This window comes from Zingiber officinale, chromosome 7A (genome assembly GCF_018446385.1).
Source record: "Zingiber officinale cultivar Zhangliang chromosome 7A, Zo_v1.1, whole genome shotgun sequence".
In the NCBI taxonomy this organism is placed as follows: Eukaryota; Viridiplantae; Streptophyta; class Magnoliopsida; order Zingiberales; family Zingiberaceae; genus Zingiber; species Zingiber officinale.
This window is the reverse complement of record NC_055998.1, coordinates 131054511-131081612: the sequence shown is the minus strand read 5'-3', so window position 1 is coordinate 131081612 and position 27102 is coordinate 131054511. Positions and strand designations below refer to the sequence as shown.

Genomic DNA, 27102 nt, shown 5'->3' with positions numbered 1-27102 from the left:
ATACTTTTTATTGCATCCTATAATTGTACTAACCAATAGCGCTCTAGGGTAGGTTCTTCTCAACCTTGAAGTGTCCAATCAGCTCATCAAGTAGACCACAGAACTGAACAAATTTAACATACAGTACTAGCCCAGATCAACGATCAAGGCACAAGCCTTGGCTGATTTTGTGATGGAGATATAGAATGTCGAGTCGGAGACAACCTGAAAAATCTATGTGGATGGATCATCCTCCAGATAGGGAAATGGCGTGGGCTTACTCCTGATATCACCACAAGTCGATCAAATGCAGCTATCTATTCAGCTGGACTATTGGGCCACGAACAATGAGGTAGAGTATGAAGAGTTGATCATCGGGCTACAAGTGGTTCAGCATGTAGGAGCCACCTGAGTCTTTATCCACTCGAACTCTCAATTGACAGCACAGCAGTTGTTGGGAACTTTTGAAATAAATAATGTCAGGATAAGGTTATACGCTGAGGCATTTGAAAAGTTGAAGGCTGGATTTTAAGAAGTAAGTATCCAAACAATCTCCCGAGCAGAGAATTAATACGCGGACGAGCTGGTAAAAATTAGAAAGTTCCTTAACCCCCGTAGTACTGGATAGGCCAATCGAGCAGGTATTGCTAGTGGCTTATATTGAGAGGCTAACTGAAGGAGGAATCTCAAATGACTGGAGGACATCTTTGATCGAGTTCCTCCGATTGGACAATACGCTAGCCGACTAGGAGTAGGCTCGGTTAATCAAGAAGAAGGCCAGACAGTTCACACTAATTGGAGATCACCTCTATAAAAGGGTCTTCTCGAGGCCACTACTCAAATGCACCGAAGTGGAAGACATCTAGTATATCTTACAAGAAATTCACCAAGGCTCCTATCACAATCATTCAGGTAGTCGTTCATTGGCGAGAAAAATCCTACTAGCGGGGTACTTCTGGCCTACGTTGCAGGTAAATGTCGCCTGGACAGTGTCCACCTATCTCTCTTCTCAAAAGTACTAGAATATATTGCACCGACCAACTGAAGAACTGAAGGCATCCATCATGTCATGTTCATTTGACCAGTGGGGCATAGACATTGTAGGACCTTTCCCCATGGCGACCTGCCAGAGAAAATTTCTACTTGTGGTGGTGGATTATTTTTTCAAATGGGTAGAAGTCAAACCACTCGCCAAGATAACCAAGCAGATGATTATCAAGTTTTTATGGCAAAATATCATATGTCGGTTCGACGTCCCTCATAAACTAATCTCTGATAATAAAAGATAGTTTCAGAGACGGAGGCTCAGAGAGTAGTGTGCCGGCTATGATATTATACAGACCTTCACTTCAACGACTTACCCCCGAAGTAATGGCCAGGCAAAAGTCACCAACAGAGAAATTCTTAGAGGGCTCAGGGCTTGGCTAAACCATATGGGAGGAAGCTAGGTGGACGAGCTGTCGAATGTACTATGATCTTATCGCATGACTCCTCGAGAAGCCACTAGCATTACTCCATTCCACTTGGTGTATGGAGGAGAAGCAGTGGTGCCAGTCAAGGTTGGCATAGAGTTCGATCGACGACAGCTGTATGACGAGGATAATCCCGATTGGTGACTTATGGAGTTAAATTTGATAGACAAAGTAAGAGACAAAGTTATCGTTTGACTGATGGCGTATAAGCAGAGGAAGAAGCAAAATTACAACAAACGAGTTATTCCCAGATTATTCCAGGTTTGTGACTTTGATTAAAAAAGGTGAAGTCGGTCGACGATGTGACCAAACTAGAAGTCCCATAGAGGGGACCCTACAAGGTGATATAAAAGCTTAGCTTGGGGGCATACTATTTGTAGAACGAAGATGGAAGAAAGCTCGACCGACCATAGAGCGCGAACCATATGCAACACTATCAAGCGGGATAGTAAGCGTGTGGTAGAATTAATGTAAATTGTAAAATCATTTATTTTATGAATACAGGAAGGTTCAGACAAAGATTTCCTAAGTGTCTTAGACTCACGAGCCATTCCGTCGTGTTATAAGCGAGTGTAGCCCTCACGCTAAGTGTCAAAGACTCTCGACCCGATTGGGCAAGTTATAAGCGAGCATGCTCTCACGCCTCAAGAATATTTGTCGTAGGGTTTAGATCAGACGTGTCAAAGACTCACGAGCCGTTCGGCCATGATATAAGCGAGCGTAGCCCTCGCGCTAAGTGTTAAAGACTCTTGACCTGATCGAGCGAGTTATAAGTGAGCATGCTCTCGTGCCTCAAGAATATTTGTCGTGGGGTTCAGATCGGGCATGTCAAAGACTCATAAGTTGTTCGGTCGTATTATAAGTGAGTGTATCCCTCGCGCTAAATGTCAAAGACTCTTGATCCGATCGGGCGAGTTATAAGTGAGCATTCTCTCGCGCCTTAAGAATATTTGTCACGGGGTTCAGATCGGGCGTGTCAAAGACTCACGAGCCATTCAGCCATGTTATTAGTGAGCATGCTCTCGTGCCTCAAGAATATTTGTCGTGGGGTTCAGATCGGGCATGTCAAAGACTCATAAGTTGTTCGGTCGTATTATAAGTGAGTGTATCCCTCGCACTAAATGTCAAAGACTCTTGATCCGATCGGGCGAGTTATAAGTGAGCATTCTCTCGCGCCTTAAGAATATTTGTCACGGGGTTCAGATCGGGCGTGTCAAAGACTCACGAGCCATTCAGCCATGTTATTAGCAAGTGTAACCCTCACTGTAAGTGTCAAAGACTCTCGATCCGATTGGGCGAGTTATAAGTGAACATGCTCTCGCGCCTCAAGAATATTTGCCACGGGATTCAAATCGGGCATGCTAAAGACTCATGAGCCATTTGGCAGTGTTATAAGCGAGTGTAGCCCTCGTACAAAGTATCAAAGACTTTCGACCCAATCGGGCTAGTTATAAGCGAGCATGCTCTCGCGCCTCAAGAATATTTTCCATGAGGTTCAGACCGAGCATGTCAAAGACTCATGAGTCATTTAGCCATGTTATAAGTTAGCATAGCCCTTGCGTTAAGTGTCAAAGACTCTCGAGCTGATCGGCTGAGTTACAAGCGAGCGAAGTACTTGCGTTAAGTATCAAAGGAGTGTAGGTCGTCCGATCATGATAGAAGCGAGCCTGACCCACGTTCTACCTACCGTGTAAATAAATATAAAAGGCCAAGGCTCCTACACTAAGGATGATTTAAAAAAAAAACTGCAAGATAGAAGAACAGAGAAACATAAAGCGTCGAACGACAGGTCTTCATTTACACTTAATAATTTTTTACAAGAAGCAGATAGAGTGTACAAAAGGTTGATGAGAAGGCGGAAGAGTGGAGAGTTAAGTCCTAGAAGATTTGATCGTGTACACCTTGATCACCTCCTTAACTTTTATTATTATCTCACCTTAACTTTAACTATCATCTCATCTTAACTTTGAATATCATTTTATCTTGACTTTCACTGACATCTCACCTTAACTATCTATCTCATATTACTTTAGAGACCTTCATAACACGTCGTATCAAATATAAAGAAAATGTCAGAGGTAAACAAACAAAGATCCCTAAAGAAACATTAGGGTCGCATCGATAAAAAATTAGTCGGGATGTAAATCTAATATAAACCTTATCCAATAAGGATTTTGGTGGACTTAACTTAGAGTTTTTTTTAATAAAATGAAGATTGGATAAAAATTATCAATAAGGGCACATATATATTTTATTTTGAATTCATATCTCAATCTAATAATTTTATATACGCTCCCATCAATTTCTTACTTGCGTGGCATTAATTATCTATTATAAAAGAATAATGGGGTGAATCAATATTACTAAATTAGAAGGTATAAATATAAAGTAGCATATTAAATTTTAAGCATTTAAAAACTTTATCCTAAAGATAAAATATGTAAATATTTTAATCCTAAGATGTTTTAATTTTTCTTTTTGCAATTTCTCTTTCAAAAATAAATCCAACCGTCGTCCTAAAAGATCACAAATGCCAAAGGCTTCAAAATCTCTCCTCCCCTAAACTAAATTATCTTAATCTAGAATTTTATTTTTTTTAATCTCCATTTCACATTAATTAATTTTTTATCACTTCGATTTTCGAAGAAAGTTTGATCTGCTAATTAAAAAATTGATTTATTCAATTTCGATTTAACAGCCATTGAATATTTAAAAAAATCACAAGCTAAACAAACAAAGATTTTTAAAGCAACTTTAGGATAGTTGTTGATAAAAACTAAACCATAAAGGATGTACATCTAATATAAACCTTATCCAATAAGTATTTTGGTGGATTTAACTTAGGTTTTTTTTTTGATAAAATGAAGCTTGGATAAAAATTATAAATAAGGGTGCATATATATTTTATTTTGAATTTATATCTCAGTTTAATAATTTTATGTATGCTCTCATCAATTTCTTACTTGTGTGACATTAATTATCTATTATAAAAGAATAATTATGTGAATCAATATTACTAAATTATAGAAGGTATAAATATAAAGTAACATTTAAGCATTTAAAAACTTTATCCTAAAGATAAAATATGTAAATATTTTAATCCTGAGATATTTTTGTTCTTTTTGCCATTTCTCTTTCGAAAATAAATCCAACCCTCACGCAAATGACATAGGGAAAAGTTGCAAAATCTCTCCTTTCCCTTTCTGGCCGATTGGGATCGAGCGTACGAAGTTGCGGGTTGTCGCAAAATTTCATCTTTGATCTTGCAATTTCCGGGTTCCTTTTTTTTTTTTACATTCTGCGGAAGGATCTTGGAAGGCGGAGCTCCGAGGCTCGGTCGTTGGGTTGCTTGGGAGGTGGGCAGCGGCTCGTCGGATCGGCTAGGACCGGCTCTTGTAATCATGAGGAAGGTGGCGGTGACAACGACGGTGGTGTGCGCCGCGGCCGCGTGCGCAGTGGCGGTGCTCGTTGTGCGACACCGCATGCGGAGCTCGGGCCGGTGGTCCCGGGTCGCTGCGGTGATCAAGGAGCTTGAGGACCGGGCCGCCACGCCCATCGGGAAGCTAAGGCAGGTGGCGGACGCGATGACGGTGGAGATGCACGCAGGCCTCGCCTCCGAGGGCGGGAGCAAGTTGAAGATGCTGATCAGCTACGTCGACAACCTGCCCACTGGGTATGTGCCTTTTTTTTCCATATTCGAAAGGAGCCTCTTTGTTTTGTGTATTAAACAATCAACTGTATTTATAGTGTGGATTTCTTGAAATTTTACCATTTTGGGCGTGAACTTTCTTTCTTATGACTTCCCAGAGTCAGCTATTTCATAGTGGCAAAGTTGGATCTTGTACCAATTTAACATTGCTTGTTATAGCTATTCTTGTTGGGTAAGAGCATAGTTAGGTCGTTCCTTTTTCGTTGTTTGTTTCTTCTTGTGTTGTGTTTTCTCTAGCAATAGATTAAATTCGATGCTATTAAGGAAAAATCTAAGTTCCCATTGTAATTTATTCTCTTCATCATAACCCTGCCTTCTGCAATTTTCCTTCTCTCTAGTTTTGTCTTCTTCACCTTTGTTTCTTAAATTTGGCATCTTTGTTGCGTTATGGATATGTTACTATTTATGAAATTTCATTTAAACTTATTCACTTGGGTTTTTGTCTGAATGAGGAACACTCCTCAAGAATGAACTGACATTGGAATTAAATTGTTGTTTTTTTGTCACTTGTGCTGTATATACAACTTTAAACTACTGTCAAAACTCGACATTCTAAACTAACACCTTAGACTCCTTGGATATCATTTTCAAGGGATGAGGCAGGATTGTTTTATGCTTTAGACCTTGGAGGAACCAACTTCCGAGTACTTCGTGTACAACTAGGAGGGAAGGAGAAGCGTGTAGTCAAGCAAGAATTTGAGGAGGTTTCCATACCACCACATCTAATGGTTGGAGGCTCAGATGTAAGTGAAAAGCCCTGATTTTTTATGTTATTTATTCATCTTCCATTTCTTGTGTATCTATCCTTTCTTACATCTGAGAACATTTTCAGGAACTTTTTGATTTTATCGCTTCGGCTTTAGCAAAATTTGTTGCTTCTGAAGGTGATGATTTTCACCTTCCTGTTGATAGGCAGAGGGAGCTTGGATTTACCTTCTCTTTTCCCGTGAGACAAACTTCAATTGCATCAGGCACTCTAATTAAATGGACAAAAGGTTTTAATATTGATAGCACGGTAATTTCAGAGCACCTTTATTCCTTCAATGAGATGGGTATATGTATGACTTTTCTATGTGCTAATTTAAAAAAAAAAAATCTGTTGCATGATGAAACTAATTTTCTTGCCCGGAATTTTTTTGTGGCTTACCTTTAACAGTGTTTCTCACCTTGCTACCAGAAGAATATTTTTTTAAAACAAAAACAATGCCCCGTGTATTCATTGTTTAATGAACTTTTATAATATAATTTGCATTAGAAACTGAAAATGTATATTGGCTCTTTTCGCTATGTTTTGCATAAATAAGTTCTTACAAATCTCATGGTTCTCAATGTAATGGTTGTACTTTCAGGTTCTGATTTGCAGCAGAAACTATATATATATATTGCTTGCTAAACTTCAAGGATGCTTATGGACTTGGTTTATAATCCTTAGTGCTCTTTCTTAGCATATTTGGTTCAATCAATGTTGTCATGATTGAGATTCTAACAATGGTGAGGAAATATAAAATCCAAATACAGATGGCATCTCAACCTAATTTCTATCCTATGATCTAGACCTTGCTTATTGTACGCAGCCTTATCTTGCTTTGCAAGAGGCTATTTCTGAAACTCAAACCCGTGACCTCCATGTCACATGGCAACAACTTTACCGTTGTGCCAATGCTCCCCTTCAATTGTAAGATTGCTAGGTCTAGATTGCAATTTGATATTTATGCTACGAGGAGAGTATCATTTCCCATTTCTTTCCATTTATTATGTTTATATATTTCTTACAATGGTGACAACCACTCACCAATCAATTATCTTATGTAGCGACTTAAGGTATGTAATCAAGAAATGGGGTGAGTTTAATAATACAAAAGCAAAATTAGAATAGTGTTCACTTTCTAATCTTATTTTGACTTGCATATTTCTTCACTAAAACTTGATAGCTTTTCATAGCTTACCATGACAAATTTCTCAAAAGACTTGTAGCATGGACAACTTCATTCTCAATTTTTCGATTTGTTCATTCAAGGCGTAGTTCTCACAGCTTTACTTTCGTGGGTAGCTTAAAAATCTGGATCAAATGATTGAATTAGATAGTTCAAATGATTTGTTTACCTCATTTTGTTGTTTTTGTTAAAAACAGGTTGGGGAAGATGTTGTAGCTGAATTGACTAGGGCCATGGAAAGACAAGGCCTGGATATGCGAGTCTCAGCACTGGTTTGTTTCTCTTATACTTTTTCCTGTTGTTGAAGATTTGTATAAAGATATCAATTCACAGCCTATTCTTAGTGTAATCAACTTTTATATATATAGAGCTAGATATTTAGTAAATGCTGGTCGTAATTTTTGTTACAGGTGAATGATACAATTGGGACATTAGCTGGGGGGAGATATTACGATCGTGATGTAGTAGCTGCTGTAATATTAGGCACAGGTACAAATGCAGCCTATGTCGAGCGTGCCAATGCAATACCCAAATGGCACGGTCTGCTACCAAAATCAGGAGAAATGGTAAGCATCAGCTCCTCTAATATAGTTATGACTAATTAATCATATCGGAAAGCAAGACTATTATATATTTGTATATCTGTTGGCACAGTCTGTTTTACATCGTTTAACTTGTTATGGCATTTAGGTTATCAACATGGAGTGGGGAAATTTCAGATCATCTCATCTTCCTATAACAGATTATGACCGAGCATTAGATGTCGAGAGTTTGAATCCTGGAGAACAGGTGATGCCTCATATCTGAACATTATCGTTAGGAGAACTTGTATGGATTTGCATAATCAATTATATTTGCGGTTGCAGATTTTTGAAAAGTTAATCTCTGGAATGTATCTGGGTGAAATTTTACGAAGAGTGCTCTTAAAATTGGCTACCGAAACCGCCTTGTTTGGAGATGCTGTCCCACCGAAACTCGAAACTCCATTCATACTCAGGTATGCTTGATTTTGGCCAACAAACTAGTCTCTTTAAATTTAGTTGCTTAGGACTTTAGAACATGTTCTCGAGATAAAACTTTGACTCTAGCTATAGATAGCTAAGATTTGTACTTGGTTTGCTACGTTCTAGAACGCGAATAGATTTTCTTACAAAATCCATCATATGAATTTTTTTTATACTGCAAATTCTCAAAGAAAAGCATCTCAGTGAATATAGCTTAAATCATCTAACTTGTAGATCATTCATCTCTATCAGTGTTTTAGTTAAGGCCAGTTGAATATACTCTACCTTTCATTCGACTGTGAATCTCCTCTACCTTCTATACTTAAGCTATTGTATTTTATAGGACACCTGCGATGTCGGTCATGCACCATGATAACTCGCCTGATCTAAGAGAGGTCGGGACTAAGCTGAAAGAACTCCTGGGGGTACATCTATCGGTTCATGAAATATCGGCATCTTTACTTCTTAACCCGTCATGATTTTCTTGTATAATCTTCTGTTTCTGCTTGATTTACAGATTCCTAATACATCTCTCAAAACAAGAAAAGTGGTGGTCCAAATCTGCGACATAATTGCCAAGCGCGGGGCTCGCCTGGCTGCAGCTGGCATAGTGGGCATTCTGAAGAAGATCGGGCGTGATGCTCCGCCAAAGGACGACAGTAAACTTCCAAGGACCGCCATTGCCATGGACGGTGGGCTTTACGAACACTACACCATATTCAGCGACTGCTTGCAAAGCACCCTTAAGGAGATGCTTGGGCCAGAAGCCTCAACTGCTATCGTGATCAAGCTGGCTAACGACGGGTCAGGCATCGGAGCATCTCTCCTAGCAGCTTCTCACTCACAGCATCTAGTTTTCGAAGAGTCCTAACAAGCAGCATCTAAAACCTAGCTAAGACGAACCTCGCGCCGCACCGCGCCCTGTTTTATTTTAATCTGAAGGAAATGGTTTAACTTAATCTTTGAGATAAGCATATGGTAGAGTAGAAACAAGGAGGTGGTCGCCACAAGAAGAGCAAAGACTTGTGAATCCTGCAATTGCCATTGCAGCAGCCCCCATTTTAGTTTCATCATTTCTTTGCTATTTCCTTTTTTTGCTATACAATCACTTCTTTTTGAAGTTCATGTCATGTCTCTCGAGTACGACGGTGTTTGTTATTCTTTTGTTGAGTGGTGTGTTAAGATGATCTGAAAACTTCACAGATCTATGTTCCAGACTTCCTATTGGGACGAACGAACGAACACAAAGGTTTAAGCCCCTTTTGCGAATAGTTGCAAGTGTTTTTGAACCTTGAGGAAAGTGCGGTAGCCCCTTTTAGTAGGTTTCGGGACTGAAACCCTAAATTCTTAAGCTCCTCTCACAATTTCTGAATCTCCTCGGCAGCTATCTCTCTTCCTCTTCGCCCCAAACGTTGATGGCAATCGTGCCATCGTCCACTTCGTCAACAATGGTTGACTCTTTGCGTTGACTACCGGACTTGATCTGCGACAGCAGGTGCGGCGCTCGAATGCTGTCAGCCTTTCCTCCGGCGGCCCACGGGCGGTTGCACTCTAGCAACATCTGCAAGACATCCTTCATGGTGGGACGTCTCGAAGGTAAAGTATCGGTGCAGAGGAGACCCAGCTTGAAGACGGTCGTGACGTCCTCCGTGTACGGCGAGTCGTCTCCCATCGTCGGGTCGACGACCTCGCTCAGATTCCTGCCTTCTTGGAACTGCATCCACGCCCACTCCGCTAAGTTGCACTCCGCGCCGTCGTTGTTCGCTTCTCTTCCGGTCGTCAGCTCGAGAAGAACAACGCCGAAGCTGAACACGTCCACTTTCTCGTTCAATCGCCTCGAGTAACCACATTCTGTGCAAGAATTCGAGTGTTAGAAGAGTGAAAAACAAATCGAAATTGTTTTTTTGTTTTTTAATTTTATGTTGTCCTGACCAGGGGCCATGTAGCCGAAGGAACCGGCGATGATGGAGACCGTCTCGGGCTCGCCGGGCCTAACCAGCAGCCGAGCGAGCCCGAAGTCGGCGATCCGGGCGTCGAAGTCGGGATCGAGAAGTATGTTGCTTGACTTGACGTCGCGGTGAATGACCGGCGGCAAGCATTGGTGGTGCATGTAGCTGAGTCCTCGAGCAGCTCCGATGGCGATATCGAGCCGTCGCGGCCAGTCCAGGGGCCCCCGGTTTCCGTGTAGCCACTTGTCGAGGCTCTGGTTCTCCATGAACTCGTAGACGAGCAACTTCGAGTCAGCGCTGGAGATGCAGCAGAGGAGCCTGACGATGTTCTTGTGGCGAATGGAGCCGAGAATCTCCACCTCGGCGAGGAAGCTCTTTTCGAGCTTGTTGCTCAGCCTCTTGGTGTTCCAGATTTTCTTCACGGCCACGACCTCGCCGGCGCGGTTACCCAGGGCGACTTTGTAGACCTGCCCGGCGCCTCCACTGCCGATCGCGTTCTCCTCCTTCATGCCACGGACGATGTTGGATTCGGTGAAGTCCACCGCCTGGAACGAGGTCAGCTTCCAATGAGAGAGGTCGTCGTCGTCGTAGCGTCCGGCAGATCTCCTACGCTTCTTCTGGTCCCTGTAGACGAAGGCCGCGAAGGCCGCCGTCATCAGTAACACGGCCGCGCCCAGGGTAAAGAAGAGGATGCGGAGTCGGTGGGCGAGTCCGCTGGAACCGCTGCCGCCACGGTGGCAGGCGGGCACGTTGAGAAGAACGCCGCCACTGGCGGCGCAGAGCCCGGGGTTCGCGAGGAAGCTGCGGTCGTACGCCCCACTCTGTAGCGCCGCTGGGATTTCGCCGGTGAAGCTGTTGGAGGAGAGGTTCAGAAAGGAGAACCTGAGGCCGTCCATCGCCGAGGGTATCGAGCCGGAGAGCTGGTTCATGGACAAATCGAGTGAATTGAGCCCTACAAGATCCCCAATCGACGACGGGATCTCACCACTGAGACGATTGAGGCTGAGATCGAGCTCCGTAAGCGATCTCATCACCGAAATATCCGCCGGGATGCTTCCGCCGATTGCGTTGCCACCGAGGGAAAGCGTTTGGAGTCTCCGCAACCCAGCCATGCTCGGCGGGAGCTGGCCAGCGAAGGCGTTGTTCCTCGCGTTGAACACCAAGAGGTTGTAGGCAGATCTCGGGATCTGGCCGCTGAACCGGTTGTTGCTGATGTCCAACCTCGTCAGGTTCCATGGGAGCGAGCTCGGGATGTCGCCAGAGAAAGAGTTATCCCGCAGGATCACAATCGTCAGATTCACCGCCGACCACAGCCCGGCCGGAACATCGCCGGTGAAGTGATTTCCATACAACTGGATATTATTGAGCTTGGAGCATTTGCTGATGGACGGCGGGATCCGCCCGCTCATACTGTTATTGTAGAGCAAGATGGAATTCAACTCGCCGCCGTTGCACAGCCCTTCAGGGATTTCGCCGGATATCCTGTTGTCCCAGACCTCGAAGTTCCACAGCGGCGAGTGATTCCCCAATTCCAGAGGTAGGACGCCGGTCAACGAGTTGTGGAAGAGACGGAGATCTATCAAAGACGACAGGCGGCCGATGCTGGCCGGTATCTCGCCGGACAATTGGTTGTAGTACAAGAAGAGATCAGAGAGGTTCTGCAAGTTCCCGAATTCTTCAGGGATAGTACCATTTATTTTGTTGAGGGACACATCGATCACTTTAAAGCCCAGGGCGATCGATCCGTCAATGACTATTGGTCCGGATAGATTGTTATAAAACAAATATAACTGCTCCAGTTTGGGAATCCTCCAAATTCCGCTAGGAATTTGGCCCGTGAGCGAGTTCCACGACAAGTCCAATAGAACCAGCCCGGTTAGATTGGAGAGCCAGGTCGGGATCTCTCCGACGATGTTGGTACTCACCATCCGGAGGTCTCTGAGCTTGGTCAGGTTGCCGAAATCTGCCGGAACCCTAATCGGCGCGAAGGAATTGTAGGAGAGGTAGAGGGTCTCGAGATTGGAGAGATTGCCGATTTCTTTGGGGAAGCTGCCGTTGAAGAGGTTGCTGTTGAGGATCAGCGAGCGAAGCGCCGGGAACCGGCCGATGGATGGCGGGACGTCGCCGGAGAAATTGTTGGATGAGAGGTCGAGGTGGGTGAGCAGAGGGGAGAGGCGGTCGACGTCGGCGGGGACGACGCCAACGAAGAGGTTCTGCGAAAGGTCGAGGTAGCTAAGGGAGGAACAGTTGTATAGGGCGACGGGGAACTCGCCAGGGATGATGTTGTAGCTGAGGTCGAGGTGGGTGAGATTACGGAGGAGGCAGAGGGAGGCAGGGATAGGGCGGGAGAGCATAGGGTCGGAGTTGGAAGGGTTGGAAAGGGTGATGTTGACGACGGAACCGTCGGCGGAGAAGTCGACGCCGGGCCAGGAGGAGGTGTTCCATGTGGAGTCGAGGTAGGGGTCAGCCCAGTCCTGCTGGATGCGGAGGAGGAGCAGCCGCTCGTTGGTCGACGGCGACTGGGAACTCGCAGTGGAGGAGAATGAAAGGATAAGGAGGAATAGGAACAAAGAGAACAGATATGGGCCGGCTTTGGCAGCCATCTGTAGGCGGCGGCGGCGAGAGGAGGTGGTGGTGAAGCCGTAGAGGAACGGAGTTGGGTTACTTATTCGAAGGAGAAAGTGGAAGTGTATCCGGCAATTGATTGGCCAAAAAAAAAAAACGTGGCAAAAGGCGAAAAACCATAGACTAATGATGCTGTGAGTTTGGAATATCGGTACAATTGAGAAAAATGTCTCTCATTATCAACATGACTAAAATGTATCCGCTAATTAAAAAAAATAATTAATTCGACTGGATAATGTTAAACCTGGGTGATGATTCCATAAAAGTTTTATCTCGATCGTTAAAATAATATTTATATCATAGTTAAAAATGGAACTGTGGATATTTAGAGAAATGTATTCAGTTATTAGATACGTGTGGTACTGGATGGGTGCTACAACAAATTGATTGATCTTAATTTTTTATTTTAAAATTATTAGTTTGTATATCGGTCTAATATGTTGCAGTGGAATTTAACCTCCAATAATTATTGGTACATGAGGGTTGACGTTTAACTACCAAACAGATGAAGAAAGTGTTGATGAGCAGATGATATGGAATTGTGATAAATAAATAAATATTATTAATTTTGTTATAATATTTTGAGATTAAATTTCTAATTGAAGGATATAATCAGAAAAGAAAAAAACAAAATGTGAGGACTGACGAAACAAAAACGGGCACGTTAGCGTAAAAAGCTCACAGCCACGAGTTGGTCTTCTTAGATCTAACATTCTAGGAAGGTGGAATGGTCGATGGTCAAGGGTCAACTTTAGGAGTTAGACTAACAATGTTTTAAAAACTATATATGAACCGTGTATGGACCGCGCAGCCATTGTTAGGGTAATGAGCTGCGCCGAATTTGGTGGTATTTAAATTTATTTAATAAGATAGGAAGATAAGTCCAGTAGAATTTAAAATGAATTAAGTTTTTAAAATGATTTTTTAAATATAACTTGATTTATTTTGTATGAGTTTGAGTTTGTTTGAATCTTAATTTGATCTTGATTCGTTTATATATTATTGAGCTCTAAATTTAAGCTTAATTTGAGTTTGGTTCATTTAGATATTATCGAGCTCTCAATTCAAACTTATTTGATCGTTTGAAATTTTTAGTTGTTTGATTGATTATTGAGTTTAATATTTATTTAGTATATTGATAAAAATTTTATTAATGAATATGATTCGTAAATATTATTTACAAATGTTGTTCATGAACATTATTTATGAATATTATTCTCGAACATTAATGAGCTGAATATATATGTGTTCAAATTTATTTATTTAATTTAATAAATTGTTCAGATTTATTTATTTAATTGATCTTATGTATATTGAACAAATATAAATAATCTCTTATTAAACTGAATATCAAAATTTTTCACAAATACTTAGTTCATTTACCCTCTTAATAGAAGTAGAGTGCAATTTAAATGGATCATACAGATTGGGATTTGACCGGAAGGATTCAAATATTGATTAATAGTATGAAATCGAGATTTTTTTTTATCATAATACATTAACAATTTAATTTTTATTAAATTTTAATTCACTGAGAATAAATACTTTGTTTTTTCCCTTCCGACCTGACAATGATAACTTAGTGTCCAATTTGAACACATCGGAAAGCCCAACAATGCACAACGATTTTTTTCTTACGTAAAAATTTATTTTTTAAAAAAAAAATAAAAAATTAAAGACTCAGAGCGAATTATAGTTTGTTTATTTTTTTTCCACAATTGACTATTGACAAAGACAGCTGCACTTAAAATTATAGAATTTTTGAAAGGTACATTTGTTTTTTATTTTATCTTAAAAATATATGGTACTGAATTTTTAAATAACAATACCACTACCATGCTTATTTTTAAAAAATAACAACACTTTAGCATGGTATAAATCCTTAAAAAAATAACATGTTGATTTTTAAAATATAACACTGTGATATTGTTTGCCCCCGGATTATGGTGTAACGATATAATATTCATGTTATCATCTAGGTATCCACGGTTCAAGCCCCAACAATAATAAATTTACGGGAATTTTTCCTCCAAATGGAGCACGTAACTAAAGGATGTTGCGTTCCTGAGCTGCCCGTTGCGAGCGCTTCCCGATTTATCCTAACGACCGATGAAAAACTTTCATAAGACCAAATTAATCATCCCAAACTCGACGTTACCAGTGATATCTTCTTTTACAAATTTCACAATTTTAAATTGGCCTTTGATGAATTGCATTATTTTTATAGTAAATATGACCTTTTTTTCATATTTCTTAGATATTAGACATCTTATAAGATTTTTATAGTGGCATATTTTATATTTCTAAAAATTTTCATAGATTAAAATAATTTGAATTGCTATGAAAAGAATATGAAAATGGAATCAGAATAATTGGCTTTTCTGTGTGCATGTACTGACGAATACTTAAATTTTGTCACTAGTTTGGAAATTATGCATTGTCGGCAATGAGAAAAGATCAGAAAAGAACAATTTTTGCCTTAAAAAAAAAGGTATAGTTAGAAAAATGAAAGCACAATTGAAATCATAGCACAAGGAAATTCGCTAGAACCTGTGAGAAATCCAAAAATATTTTACTCTCAAAAGGAATATAAATTATTTACACATTATTTATCCTTTTTTTAAAAAAATAAGTATGATAATCAAGTTCACCAAAAAAAGAGTCGAATATAAATAAATATATATACAGATAAGAATGAATGGTTTTTTTTTCTTCGACAAAAACAATAGAGAGAGATTTTTGTTGAAAAAAGAAGATACAAAATAAGTGGAAAATAATTCAATGATAATAATGGAATATTATAAGATAGTTCAGCCGAGTAAGTAGTTAACTATATTGACTTTAAGACATATTTTGTTTATTCTTTATTAGTGTACACTATTCGAGTTGTTTCGTGGAAGTGATTAAAATTGAAGAAGAAGAAAACTTTGCACCAAGTTTGATTTCTTTATTTGCTTGTTTCGTGATTAATTCTAGAATTTCTATCTATTTCAATGGTCCTTTTCGTTCACATTTCGCAAGGAATCCAAACAAAAGTTTATTTAAAATTTTCCTTTTAAAAAAAGACTTTTCATACATGCATTTTGAAGGGAAAAACAAAGGTACTAGAAACAATTTAAAATTAAGAATCTCTCATGACACGTTACAATCTTGATTGCATTCCACTATTTTTTTATATTGACATTTAGTTTTTCCTTTTACTGAAACTATAATTGTCAAGACAATCATAACACGTTGTTGGCCCAAATTAAATGATTTTAAAATCTCTAACAGTAGAGTTTAAATTAAAATTTGTTTGTATGTTTAATACGTGTGTTCATGAAGCTCACCAAGCAGGGGTGGATTTAAAAAATTTATTAAGTAAGATGATAAATACATATATAAAAAAAAATATTACCTAATAAAAATTTAAATATAATAATAAAATTTAAATAATATTTTTATAATTGATGAAAACTACTATAAAAAGTATCTCTAAAGAAATCATTTTTATTTTAGCATTTGGATACAGATTAATGAAGGACTCTTTGAATGATATTTTATTAATTATAATTTATAAAAAAAATTAAATATAAAGATACTATAATAATTTTATATTAAAATATTTAAGAGAGGCAGCTGCCCCTGCCTCTCAGTGAAGCTGCTGTCACTAAGTTAATTGACTCAATATTGAAGTTGATTTGTAATTTTGCTTAATGATTAAGAACAAGTTTGATATGAGGTTCGAGGAGTTTAGTGCATTCAACGACCCTAAGGTTTAATATGAGATGAACTTTTGGGCACACACTGCAATCAACCTTAAGTCATGGTTGATTAAACTCAAATTGATTTAAATTTGAATTTTAATATTTGATTAATATCTATGTTAAGTAAGTTAAGGTTGATCGGATATTTGATAATGTCAGAAGTTTAATAGAGAGTTGGCACGACAAATCAAGTAAGTCAAGGTTGAACACGTACTTGACGATGTCAGAAGACTAATACAGAGTTGACACGAGAAGTTAAGTAGGTCAAAGTTGACCTAATACTTAACGATATTAGAAGTCCAATAGGGAGTTGGCATGAGAAATTAAGTGAGTTAAAGTTGATCGGATACTTGACCAGAAGCGGGAAGTCTAACAGGAAGTTGATAAAAGAAATTCAAGTAAATCACGATTGACCTGACATGATCATCGGAGATGGTAGAAGTCCAAGTATGTTATGAAAAACCAGATACTTGACACGGTTGACCAAATACTTATCTATGAGAGAAGTCCTAATAAGTCAAGGTTGATCGGATATTGGGTAACTGAAAGTCCCAACAGGTTACGGATGATCAGATGCTAGGCAAATAAGTTGAGGTCAACCACATACTAGGAAAAACATGAATTCAACCGTGAAAAGACTGAAATTAGGATCAACATCAACAATTGATTGACAAACCCTAAACCCAAAATTTCAGATTTGCTGCTTGAGTAATCAATTAGTACAATCGATTAGAGTGATCAATTGATAGCTTATTTAGCAGCAAATAAAATGCTTTAAAATCGATTGGTGTAATCGATTGGCAATTAGGAATCGATTGGTGCAATCAAATAACCTGGTAAAAATAGTCGTTCTGTAGGTTCAAACGATTGAAATTGACGTGATAATAAATTGGTGAGTAAAGTCAATCAATTGGTAGGTAGAAATTAGCCCACAGAATAGCCTTTAAAAGAGGGTTTTGAGGCAAATAGACAGTGTCAGTTCTTGAGAGGTCAGAGACGAAGTGCTGCTACATTCCCACCTAGTAAGAGACATTTCAAAGTGACAAACAAGCCTCTATAAAAAAAGTTCTCAATTATAAAGTGTTTTTGCTTTTGCTTTTGCTTTTATTTATATTTGTATTTGTATTATTTGTATTTGTTCTTGTAGGAACTTGTTGTAAGAGACTTCTTCACCTTTGGAAGGCATCCATTTTTAGCATTTGATATAAATTATATCATATTTATGATATTTGATGCTAATATTTAAATATATTCTTTGTAGACATCAAAGGATAATGAATTCAAATCAGATCGACCCAAATTGAACTCAAATTTGAGTTTAAATGAGGAGATCAAGTTCTAAAATAATCTGGACCATTCATCCAAGATCTGAGTCATCCATCATGATATGATCTGATCCATCCAAGTCAATGAGAAAGTATATCAATACCCTTGACCTAGATCTAAGCCTTTAGAACAAATTTAGATCACATCTCACCGTTGGATCAGATCCGGAAGAATCTTAGTCGTCCGTTTAGATTTGAATAGATTTAAAAATGAGAATCTATAGTGGAAATTGTTGGTGCAATATCCCCTGGATCAAGGTTGACCAGGCTGACTAGGCTTGAGGTGGCTCAAGCCTGAGTCTGGATGTTTGGATTTCGATGTTTGACAATACATGGAGACTGACAATACGTGGAGATTGCAGGTGCAATCGTCCGATTGGGGAGATTGCTGGTGCATTTCCCTTTTGGTCAGGTTTGACCAATTTGGTATGAAGAAGAGTCAAGTAGGTCAAGGTTGACCGGATACTTGACTGGGAAAGTCCTAACTGGAGGTTAGGCAGATGGGAAGTCCTGGTGAGTGAAGCCAGGTAGATGAAAAGTTCTGGTGAGTGAAGCCAGACAGAGGAAAATCCTAGTGGTGAAGTCAGGTGAAAATCCTAGTGAGTGAAGCTAGGTGAAAGTCCTGGTGAGTGAAGCCAGGCAGGTGAAAGTCCCGGTGAGTGAAGCCGGACAATGGGAAAATCCTGGTAAGTGAAGCCAAGTGAAAATCTTAGTGAGTGAAGCTAGGTGAAAGTCCTGGTGAGTGAAGCCAGGCACGTGGAAATCCAGATAGGTCAAGGGTGATCAGACATCTGGTGGAAGTCCAAGTGGGTCAAGGTTGACTCGACACATGACACGAGGAGAAAAGTCCAAGTGGTTCAAAGGGATTGATCGGGAACTTGGTGAAGGAGTCCTAGCAGGTCAAGGTTGATCGGATGCTAGGTATGAGGTTCCAACAGGTCACTGTTGACCGGATGTTGAAATTGGGGACCTTGGACTTAAGTTTAGGCAAGTCAAAGGTGGGCCAATCGATCCGTTGATCGATTGAACCATAGTCCAATCGATCAATTGATCGATTGGATGTGTGTCGCGAAGAAGGTTTGACCCAATCGATCGGTCGATTGATTGGGAGCAATTATCACGAGCACAGAACCTCTCCCAATCGATCAGTCGATCGATTGGTCATCTCCAATCGATCGGTCGATCAATTGGTCATCTCCAATCGATCGGTCGATCGATTGGAGACTTGTTTTCTCCCGCGCAAACACGAGAAATGATGGATCGATTGGTTGATCGATTCAGTCATTTCCAAAGAGCACAGAAGCGCTCTGAATCGATTGACCGATCGATTCAAAGTCTCCCCAATCGATTGAGAGTCATTCAATTGATTGGGATCCGACCGTTGCACAGATTTAAAGCTATTGTGAGCGATTTCTTCGACACGTCTTCGAGCATCTCTTCTCCCGATCTTCACACGACTTCTCCGACTACTCGCCGCCAGTTCTTGGAAGCTCATGGAGACAAGTGTTGTTGCACTTCCAAGGTTCAAGAGGTGTCTACCAGCATCAAGTGAGCAAGAAGAAAGGTTTTTCATTTGTATTCTTTGTATTTTCTTCTTGTGTTGAGTTGTATGCTTGGGTGAGTCTTGTACGAGCTTTCTCCACCTATGGTAGTTACCGAGAAGGAGTATTTTTGTTAGTGGAGAGTGCTCATGTGTGTGGATCCATGGATTAGTCACCTCATCTTGAGGTGGATACCAAGTAAATTCTTGTGTTAGCGTTGTAAGTTTGTTTCTTGTTCATTCCGCTGCATATCATCACCAAGAAGCAAGCAAAGAGACGCGCGACGAACTATTCACCCCCCCCCCCCCCTCTAGCACCAAATGATCCTAAAAAGTGGTATCATAGATGTTGGTTAGTCCTAGGAAAACGTACCAGTTCCACTGTACAAGTGTCGAACCTTTCCTTAAATAACCTATTGTGTTCTTTAGAAGTTAAATTAGGAATCACAGACGGAATTTAACATCATTGATTCCAAATTTAACTTATCTGTTCTTAATGGTTTAGATTTGAATCGCAAGCGTAGGGGTGTAAAAAATGAACCCGACCCAACGACTCAACCCGAGTCGACCCGAAAAAAATCAGGTTCGTGTTGGGCATTTTCAGGTTCGGGTCGGGTTCGGGTTGGAGGGTTGGAGAGTAAAAAAATTTCAGGTTGGGTCGGGTCGGGTTCGGGTTGACCGGGTTGACTTAAATATAGGATTTTGTGGGTTCTTTTGGGATTAAATCAAATTTTATTTTAAAAATTTAGATATTTTTATATATATTAATATCATGTTTGTATGATAATGATGGAGTATTGAGATAAAAGTGAAGAATTATAGGGAAAATAACCCAAAAAAGTCATTTTTAATCGGATTTTCGGGTTATATGGGTCGGGTTCGGGTTGAGGTGTTTTGGGTTGAACTCGGGTTTGGGTCGAGTTCGGGTTGGGTTAAAAAAAAACTCAACCCGACCCAACCCGACCCGACCCACCTGAATTGACACCCCTACGCAAGTGGAACTTAACACTATTGATTCAAATCCACCTATGTTATAAATTCCATTAAATATTAATTTTCAAAATTAACTTCCAAGACTGTATGGCGAGGCACATGCCCTTCTTGGATATGAGAGCAACAACCACCGCCTAGACAAAGCCTTTTAAGGAAAGCTAATATTTAATTTCCTTAAATAACTTTAGGTTAACTAAAAAGAACAATCGAATCACAAATTCGAAAAACAAAGAAAACACAAACTCAAAAAATAAATTCAAAAAATTAGATCTAATGCCTCTTGTGTTTGTAATTCTTACAAAAAGAAATAACTAGCATGATGCGAAAAATAATTGCTAATTATACCTTTTCTTTGTAAACTAATGACCTCGAGATCTTCTGCCGTATTCCTCGCCTCGCCTTAGACGTCATGTGGGCGACGATCCTCCAAGATGAACACCACCCAAAGAGCTTTCTTCTTCCTCCTCTAAAATCCGGCCACCACCACCAATTTAGGAACCAAAGAGAGCAAGGGAAAGGGAAGGGGAGAGATCCGGCGATCATGAGAGAGCACAAGCAAGAGACTAGAATTAGATGCCTCCTCCTCGTCCTCCTTCTTCTTCTTCTTCTCCTTCTCCTCCTTCTTGTATCCAGCCACTTAAAGAAACCACAAGCAATATGTGGTCGGCCCTAGCATGATAAAGAGCTAGGGGTCGGCCCCAAGGAGGAGACTAGAGAGAAAAGAGAAAAAGAATTCATTAACCCATGAAGTCTTTCCTCGCCTTCTTTTATAATACTTGCCCAAGACAAATAAGGAAAAAATTTTTACAAAAAAATTAAAATCTTCCTTATGTTTTTCCTTTTCCCTTTTTCCTTTTCTTTCCTATTGATTGAATCAATCACCAATCATAGATTAGTTTTAATTTGATTGGATGATGATTTAATCCTATTAGCCGGCCTCTTGCTTGGGCACCAAGCAAGGGTGGTCGGCCCCTATAAGGAAGGAAAAAATTTCTTTTGTAAAAATTTTATAAACTCTTATAAAATTTTACAAGCTCTCTTTTAATTTCCTAAAGTGGATGTTAAAAAGGAAAGTTTTAAAAATTAAAATCATGTTTTAAAATTTAAAACTTCTCTTCTAAAAATTTCCTTTTTTTAACATATTTTCAAAATTTTAAATTTTAAAATTTCTCTTCCTTTTTCTAAAACCATGAGGATGGTTAAAAAAGGAAAGTTTTAAAACTTTTAAATTTTCTTTTAAAACATGTGGCCTAATTCAAATAAGGAAAGTTTTTAAATTTTAAATCTCTCTTTTAAAACTTGTAGTTTTCTACAAAGAGAAGATTTTTAAAAATTCAAAACACCCCCTCCTATTTGAAATATTGTGGTCGGCCCTTCCTATGCTTGGACACCAAGCATAGGGTCGACCCTCTTGAGAGGAGATGTGGTCGGCCATTGCTTGGTCACCAAGCAATGGACCAGCCCCCTTCTTGGACACCAAGATAGGCCTTTCTTTGGATGGACTTGAGGGTTTAATGAGGCTACGTCAGGGACCTAGAGGAGAAATTAGTTTTGGCCTTCCGATGAGCTTGAGTATCCCGTGTTCGCTCCGAACACACAACTCAAGTTCATCGATAATAACTCATTCCACTAGAGAGGTATTATCGCACTACTGCGTCAATCCCAAATTACATTATGGGCTCCTTCTTATCATGAGTGTGTTAATCTCCCTGTGTTTAAGATTACGAATGTCCACTAATTAAGTAAGTTACTGATAACTCACTTAATTAATATATAGCTCCAAGAGTAGTACCACTCAACTTAATTGTCATGTCGGACTAAGTACACCTGCAGGGTTTAACATGACAATCCTTATAAGCTCCTCTTGGGGGCATTCTCAACTTAAATAACTAGGACACAAATTCCTTCTATAATCAACAACACACACTATAAGTAATATCATTTCCCAACTTATCGGGCATATTGATTTATCGAGCTAAACCTCACCCTTTGATAAGTCAAAAAAATAAATATTAAATATATGTGCTTGTTATTATATTAGAATTAAGAGCATACACTTCCATAATAACTAAGGTCTAGTTCTTTTATAAAGTCAGTACAAAAAGAACTTACCTAATATGGTCCTACTCAATATACTTGGAGTGTATCAGTGTAATTTATTAGTTAAGATAAACTAATACCTAATTACACTACGACTACTTCAACGATTTGTTCCTTTCCATCTTAGTCGCAAGCAACTGTTTATAATTTATAAAGGATCGACAACATGATCTTCTGTGTGTGACACCACACACCATGTTGTCTACTATATAAATTAATTGAACAAATTACATTTAACAAATAAATGTAGATATTGACCACTGTGATTCTTTATTTCTAAATAAATGTTTATATAAAAGCTAGGGTTTTAGTATACACTCTAACAAGAGTGAGGTCGCTCTTCACCGGAATCATCGCCGGAAGGGGCAAGAAGCTAGAGGGTGAAGAAGTTGAAGCAATTTCATCAAGTCAAGGATTTCATCAAAATCTCAACTTCAAGATAGAATTCCAAGATGGACTCGGATTGGACACAAGGGTGCCTCCACCATTCACAATGACGAGCTTCGATTCTTGGAAATCAAGAATCAAAAATTTCTTGATGATGGAGATAGAGCAATGATTTGTTCTCATGGAAGGCTTTGAAGCTCCAAAAGATTCAAAAGGTAAAATTCTCAAGAAAAGCAAATTGAGCAAGGAGCAAAGTCAAAGGTGCGAGGCAAATGACAAAGTAACCAAGTTATTTGTTAGTCTATTGCTAAGTACAATCATTTGTAAAATTAGAGAATACAAAGACGCAAATGAACTTTGGAGCAAATTGACTAAGCTTCATGAAGAACCCTCCACTGTACCAACTTAAGAGAAATCCAAAGAGGACAACTCATTGGAGCAAGACCAAGAGAAAGAGGACTCGGAGTTTAAGAGATGCTCAACATCCAAAGACGAAGTCCAAGAAGCTTCATCTTCAATGGAATGCAACGAAAAAGGCAAAGAGTGAGCATACTATTTGTTCCATGTACAAGATCAAGATGAAAAAGCCTCCACCTCAAGGATTGAGGGGGAGTGACCTTTAATGACACCGGATCAAGAAGAAGGAGAAGTTTCTACTTCCAGATCAGGAGAAGAAGAAGATGAGGCAACCTCCACAACACAAGCAAAATCAAATGGAGGATCAAGTGTCATCTCTATAAGTGAAGGTATAACTAGTCCAATTAAAAATAAAAATCATATTATATGTTTTGAGTGTAGGAAACATGGGCATTACAAAAGCAAATGCCCTAAATTGACCAAGAAAAAGAGTCAACCGACACTAAAGGGCAAGGAGAAGCCAAAGGAGATCACCCCCACAGTAAAGAAGAGCAAGGAGCACATTGTGTGCTTCTTGTGCAATCACAAAGGACATTATCGAAGTCAATGTCCTAAGGGGAAGAAGTCAGTCAAGCCTAAGGTAGGAAGCACAAGTCAAGGGGGAGCTTCCAAGGTAAAACCCAAGGTATCATTCATTGAGTCTATCCCTTTAAATCATAGTAAAAAGCATACTAGTTCTAACCTATATCATTTTAATGTTATTTACCATAAACATAGGAGACATGATAGAATCAATGAAAATCACGTGGCTCTTCATGCTAAGACTACCACACCTAGGGTTAGGAAGGTAGATAAAAATTTAGACAATAACTCTAAGGATTTTAGTTATAGGCCTAAAAATAAAAATACTCAAGGACAAAATGAAAAACTAAAATCTAGGGATTTATTGAAAGAAAATCAAGTCTTGAGGTCAAGGCTTGATAAAATGGAAAAGACCCTAAAAAAGATGAAAAATATCCTAAAAGGGCAAAATGAACATAACCTAGGTCTAGGAGCGCAAAAGCCATCCAATGGTCATAGATGTTTAGAATACAAACCTAAGGTTAAGAAGGATATAACTTCTTACCATAGGATTTCATATAGATATAGAACCAACTCTAGGTCTAGGTGTCAAGTCAAGGATATAAGGGAAGTTATCCCTAGCAGTATCTCTTCAATGACAAATGTGACTAAGACTTCTAAAAAGTCTAAGAAAATCACTGAGAAGGTCACAAGAGAAGCAATACCTAGAGTTAACCTAAAGGAGGTAATCAAGGCTTCTAAGAAGCCTAGGAAGGTCATTAGAAAGGTAACGGGAGATTATCCCTAGTGAGTACCTAGAGCATCTAAGGAGCACCAATAGGTTTTGGGTTCCTAAGAGCATTTTCTCTACCGTTTAGATGGGTTAGAGAGTGTCAACTCTAATTGGAAGGGTAACTAACCCAACCTTGATGAAGTTGGCACTTGGAGAGCATTTTCAAGGTTATTGTTAACATTAGAAAATGAAGTAGATTATTGTGTTTACTCTTTGGAAGAGTAAAATATGTCAAAACTTGAGGAATTGGAATTCAATTTAAATTGACACAATTAAAAAAGGATAAGAAATACCAAGTTCGGACTTGGGTATTTTCTTAGGAAGTTAAGGGCCAATCGAGACATTAAATTAAAATGTACTCATTGGAAGAGTAAAATGTGCCATAATTTGATAAATTTGATGTAATCTTAATTGGCACAAAAAAGGGAAAGAACAAAAGAAATGCCAAGTTGAGTTTGACATTCTCTTGAAAAAAAAGTGGACAATCTAGGATTTAATTTTAAGTTAGTTAAGGATTAAGGATACTTAGATAGATAATCTAGATATATTTTATTTATGCTAAAATTTGTCATGATTGTTTGCTCATTATATGCCATGACATCATATTTTGCATTCATGCTTATTATGAAAAATATAAAAATACCATGTCATATCATATATACATCATGTAGTTATAGTAGATTTTCTTTTGAAAATTATTCATTTTGATGTGTGTCATATATTATCATGCATTATTTTAATTCCTTACAATTAAGGACAAATGACATTTACTAATAAGTGATATCCTAGGTGGATGTTCAAAATTTATACATACATCATGTAATTTTCCCCTAAGGGGAGAACCCTTCCCCAAGGAGAGGGACAGAGTTCTAAACCTAAGATGAGTCGAATAATGAGTTTCTTGATCCTTTTATATATCTTCCAAACTGTTCAGATCTGCCAGATTTATAGGGCTCTGTCAAAATGGATTTTTCACCCCTTAAACTTGATTTTCTCGTATTTCACCCTGAACAAAGTTGTATCCTTTGAAATTATTTATATTTTGATATTTAGATCAAGTCATGGCTTCAACCGAGTCGAAAGTTATGGTAGTTCAAAGTTTGGTCTGCATTCTGGACAAAGGGTGTGACGCGGTCTTGGATGGGAGGCATGGTCGTGCCTTTTAGCATAGCTAGACAATGTTATCTTCTGTTGTACTCTAAATAAAAGTTGTAGACGTGAAGTTAGATACATTTTTGTATCTTGAATAACCAAAAACTCCAACTGAGCATGAAGTTTTGGTCGTTTCAAAATTACTCTGTAATTTGCCCAAGATTCAACTCAGCTCTGTTTTTGTGTGACACAACCTCCCCTTATTTTTGTCGCCACGACAGTGTCTTTTGGTATGGCTTGGGCATGAATAGTCTTGGCTGGAGAGGCACGCCCATGCCAATTAGTACCACCAACCCTTTATTTATCTCTGGAAACCTAGCACAGTTATGTCATTTGGCGCGGCCTGAACCTAATTCAACTCTGGAAGTATGGAACAGTCATGCCTTTTGGCACGGTTGGAACACGGTTCGACTGTGGAAGGGAGACACGACCGTGTGTTTTCACACTGCTACCCTTTCTTGGCTGCTATTGGGAGGCATGACTTGCCCCTACTTTGCCACAGGAGATGGCACACGGTCATGCCATGGGGCACGACTAGGTTGTAGATTCCTCTCAACTTGTTTCAATGTGTCTTTCCACTCCATTTTCGCTCCAATTTATATTCTGTCAATAAAAACATGAAAAGAACATTTCTCCGAATAAAATAGAATGGAAGTATGATATAACAATAAAATAGGTGTAAGAAATATAGATTATATTCATGAAATACAAGTAGATGTGTGTTAACGAATGCCTAGAAATATAAATAACCTATGCACATCAAAGTGACACATACATATACATATGCAGATGATGTGTATTGTATGTCTTAGAGATACTTATTACATATGCCTGTAATATGTTGTATTTACTTGAGATATGGATGTTGCATATGCCTAACATTATCATACATGCTTATGTCATCATATGTTGCTCATGTAGTATAAGTAAATCTGTTACAGATCCCAATTATTACTGATCATTATACCTTACTTGTTAGACCGTTTTTAGTATGTGCATTTGTTCCATTTATGTTTTAGTACATATTACCTACCTGTGAGACTTTATACTTTTATCTCCTTACACATTTAACCATACACTATCTCTTATCTATTATCCACGAAGTCATTTGGACTCACTATCCTGTTGTACTTTCTTTCTTCAGGTATTAGGTAGATTATATATATAGAATCACTTGGAGGATCCTGTTTGTCAGTCCCATGTCACATTTGAGATCGTGTTTCTACGCTATTTCTATTACTTTACTTTCACTTTGGTTTGTGGACTTAGTTGTGCAATAATTGCCTTGGTTATGGATTTTAATCTTATGACACTCTTTTATTCGGTTATGGTATTTGTTTTGTGTTAAGCCATGCCGGCACACAATCATCTTATGTTTTTCATATTTTTAAGTGGATTAAGTAAATCCCTCTATTATGTAGTTAGTCGTCTTATATATTCCGCTATGTATTTATTTCTTATTTGTGGGCTTATATT

At 39.0% G+C, this 27102-nt stretch overlaps 2 protein-coding genes across 2 annotated transcripts; one reads left to right on the top strand and one right to left on the bottom strand.

Moving 5' to 3' along the window:
• The first annotated feature begins 4597 nt into the window (after positions 1-4597).
• On the top strand, positions 4598-9316 carry LOC122002584 (hexokinase-2-like). The gene is made up of 9 exons (XM_042557803.1): positions 4598-5124; positions 5753-5903; positions 5993-6175; positions 7292-7366; positions 7505-7660; positions 7785-7883; positions 7961-8091; positions 8442-8523; positions 8616-9316. Exons 1-9 carry the CDS (start codon positions 4853-4855, stop codon positions 8967-8969), a joined length of 1503 nt encoding a protein of 500 aa, XP_042413737.1. The 5' UTR covers positions 4598-4852; the 3' UTR covers positions 8970-9316.
• A 79-nt stretch (positions 9317-9395) lies between these two features.
• Positions 9396-12728, bottom strand: LOC122002583 (receptor-like protein kinase HSL1). The gene is made up of 2 exons (XM_042557802.1): positions 10031-12728; positions 9396-9949 (listed from the first exon to the last, which is right to left on the bottom strand). Exons 1-2 carry the CDS (start codon positions 12648-12650, stop codon positions 9483-9485), a joined length of 3087 nt encoding a protein of 1028 aa, XP_042413736.1. The 5' UTR covers positions 12651-12728; the 3' UTR covers positions 9396-9482.
• Positions 12729-27102: the final 14374 nt, after the last annotated feature.

What these genes read in the sequence shown, in the direction of transcription:
- LOC122002584 (XM_042557803.1), top strand. Translation starts at nt 4,853, where the DNA reads ATGAGGAAGGTGGCGGTGACAACGACGGTGGTGTGCGCCGCGGCCGCG. An exon ending in TAATGGTTGGAGGCTCAGAT is followed by an intron (nt 5,904 to 5,992) that starts GTAAGTGAAAAG and finishes GAACATTTTCAG; the next exon opens with GAACTTTTTGATTTTATCGC. An exon ending in AGCTGAAAGAACTCCTGGGG is followed by an intron (nt 8,524 to 8,615) that starts GTACATCTATCG and finishes CTTGATTTACAG; the next exon opens with ATTCCTAATACATCTCTCAA.
- LOC122002583 (XM_042557802.1), bottom strand. Translation starts at nt 12,650, where the DNA reads ATGGCTGCCAAAGCCGGCCCATATCTGTTCTCTTTGTTCCTATTCCTC. An exon ending in CTTCGGCTACATGGCCCCTG is followed by an intron (nt 9,950 to 10,030) that starts GTCAGGACAACA and finishes ATTCTTGCACAG; the next exon opens with AATGTGGTTACTCGAGGCGA.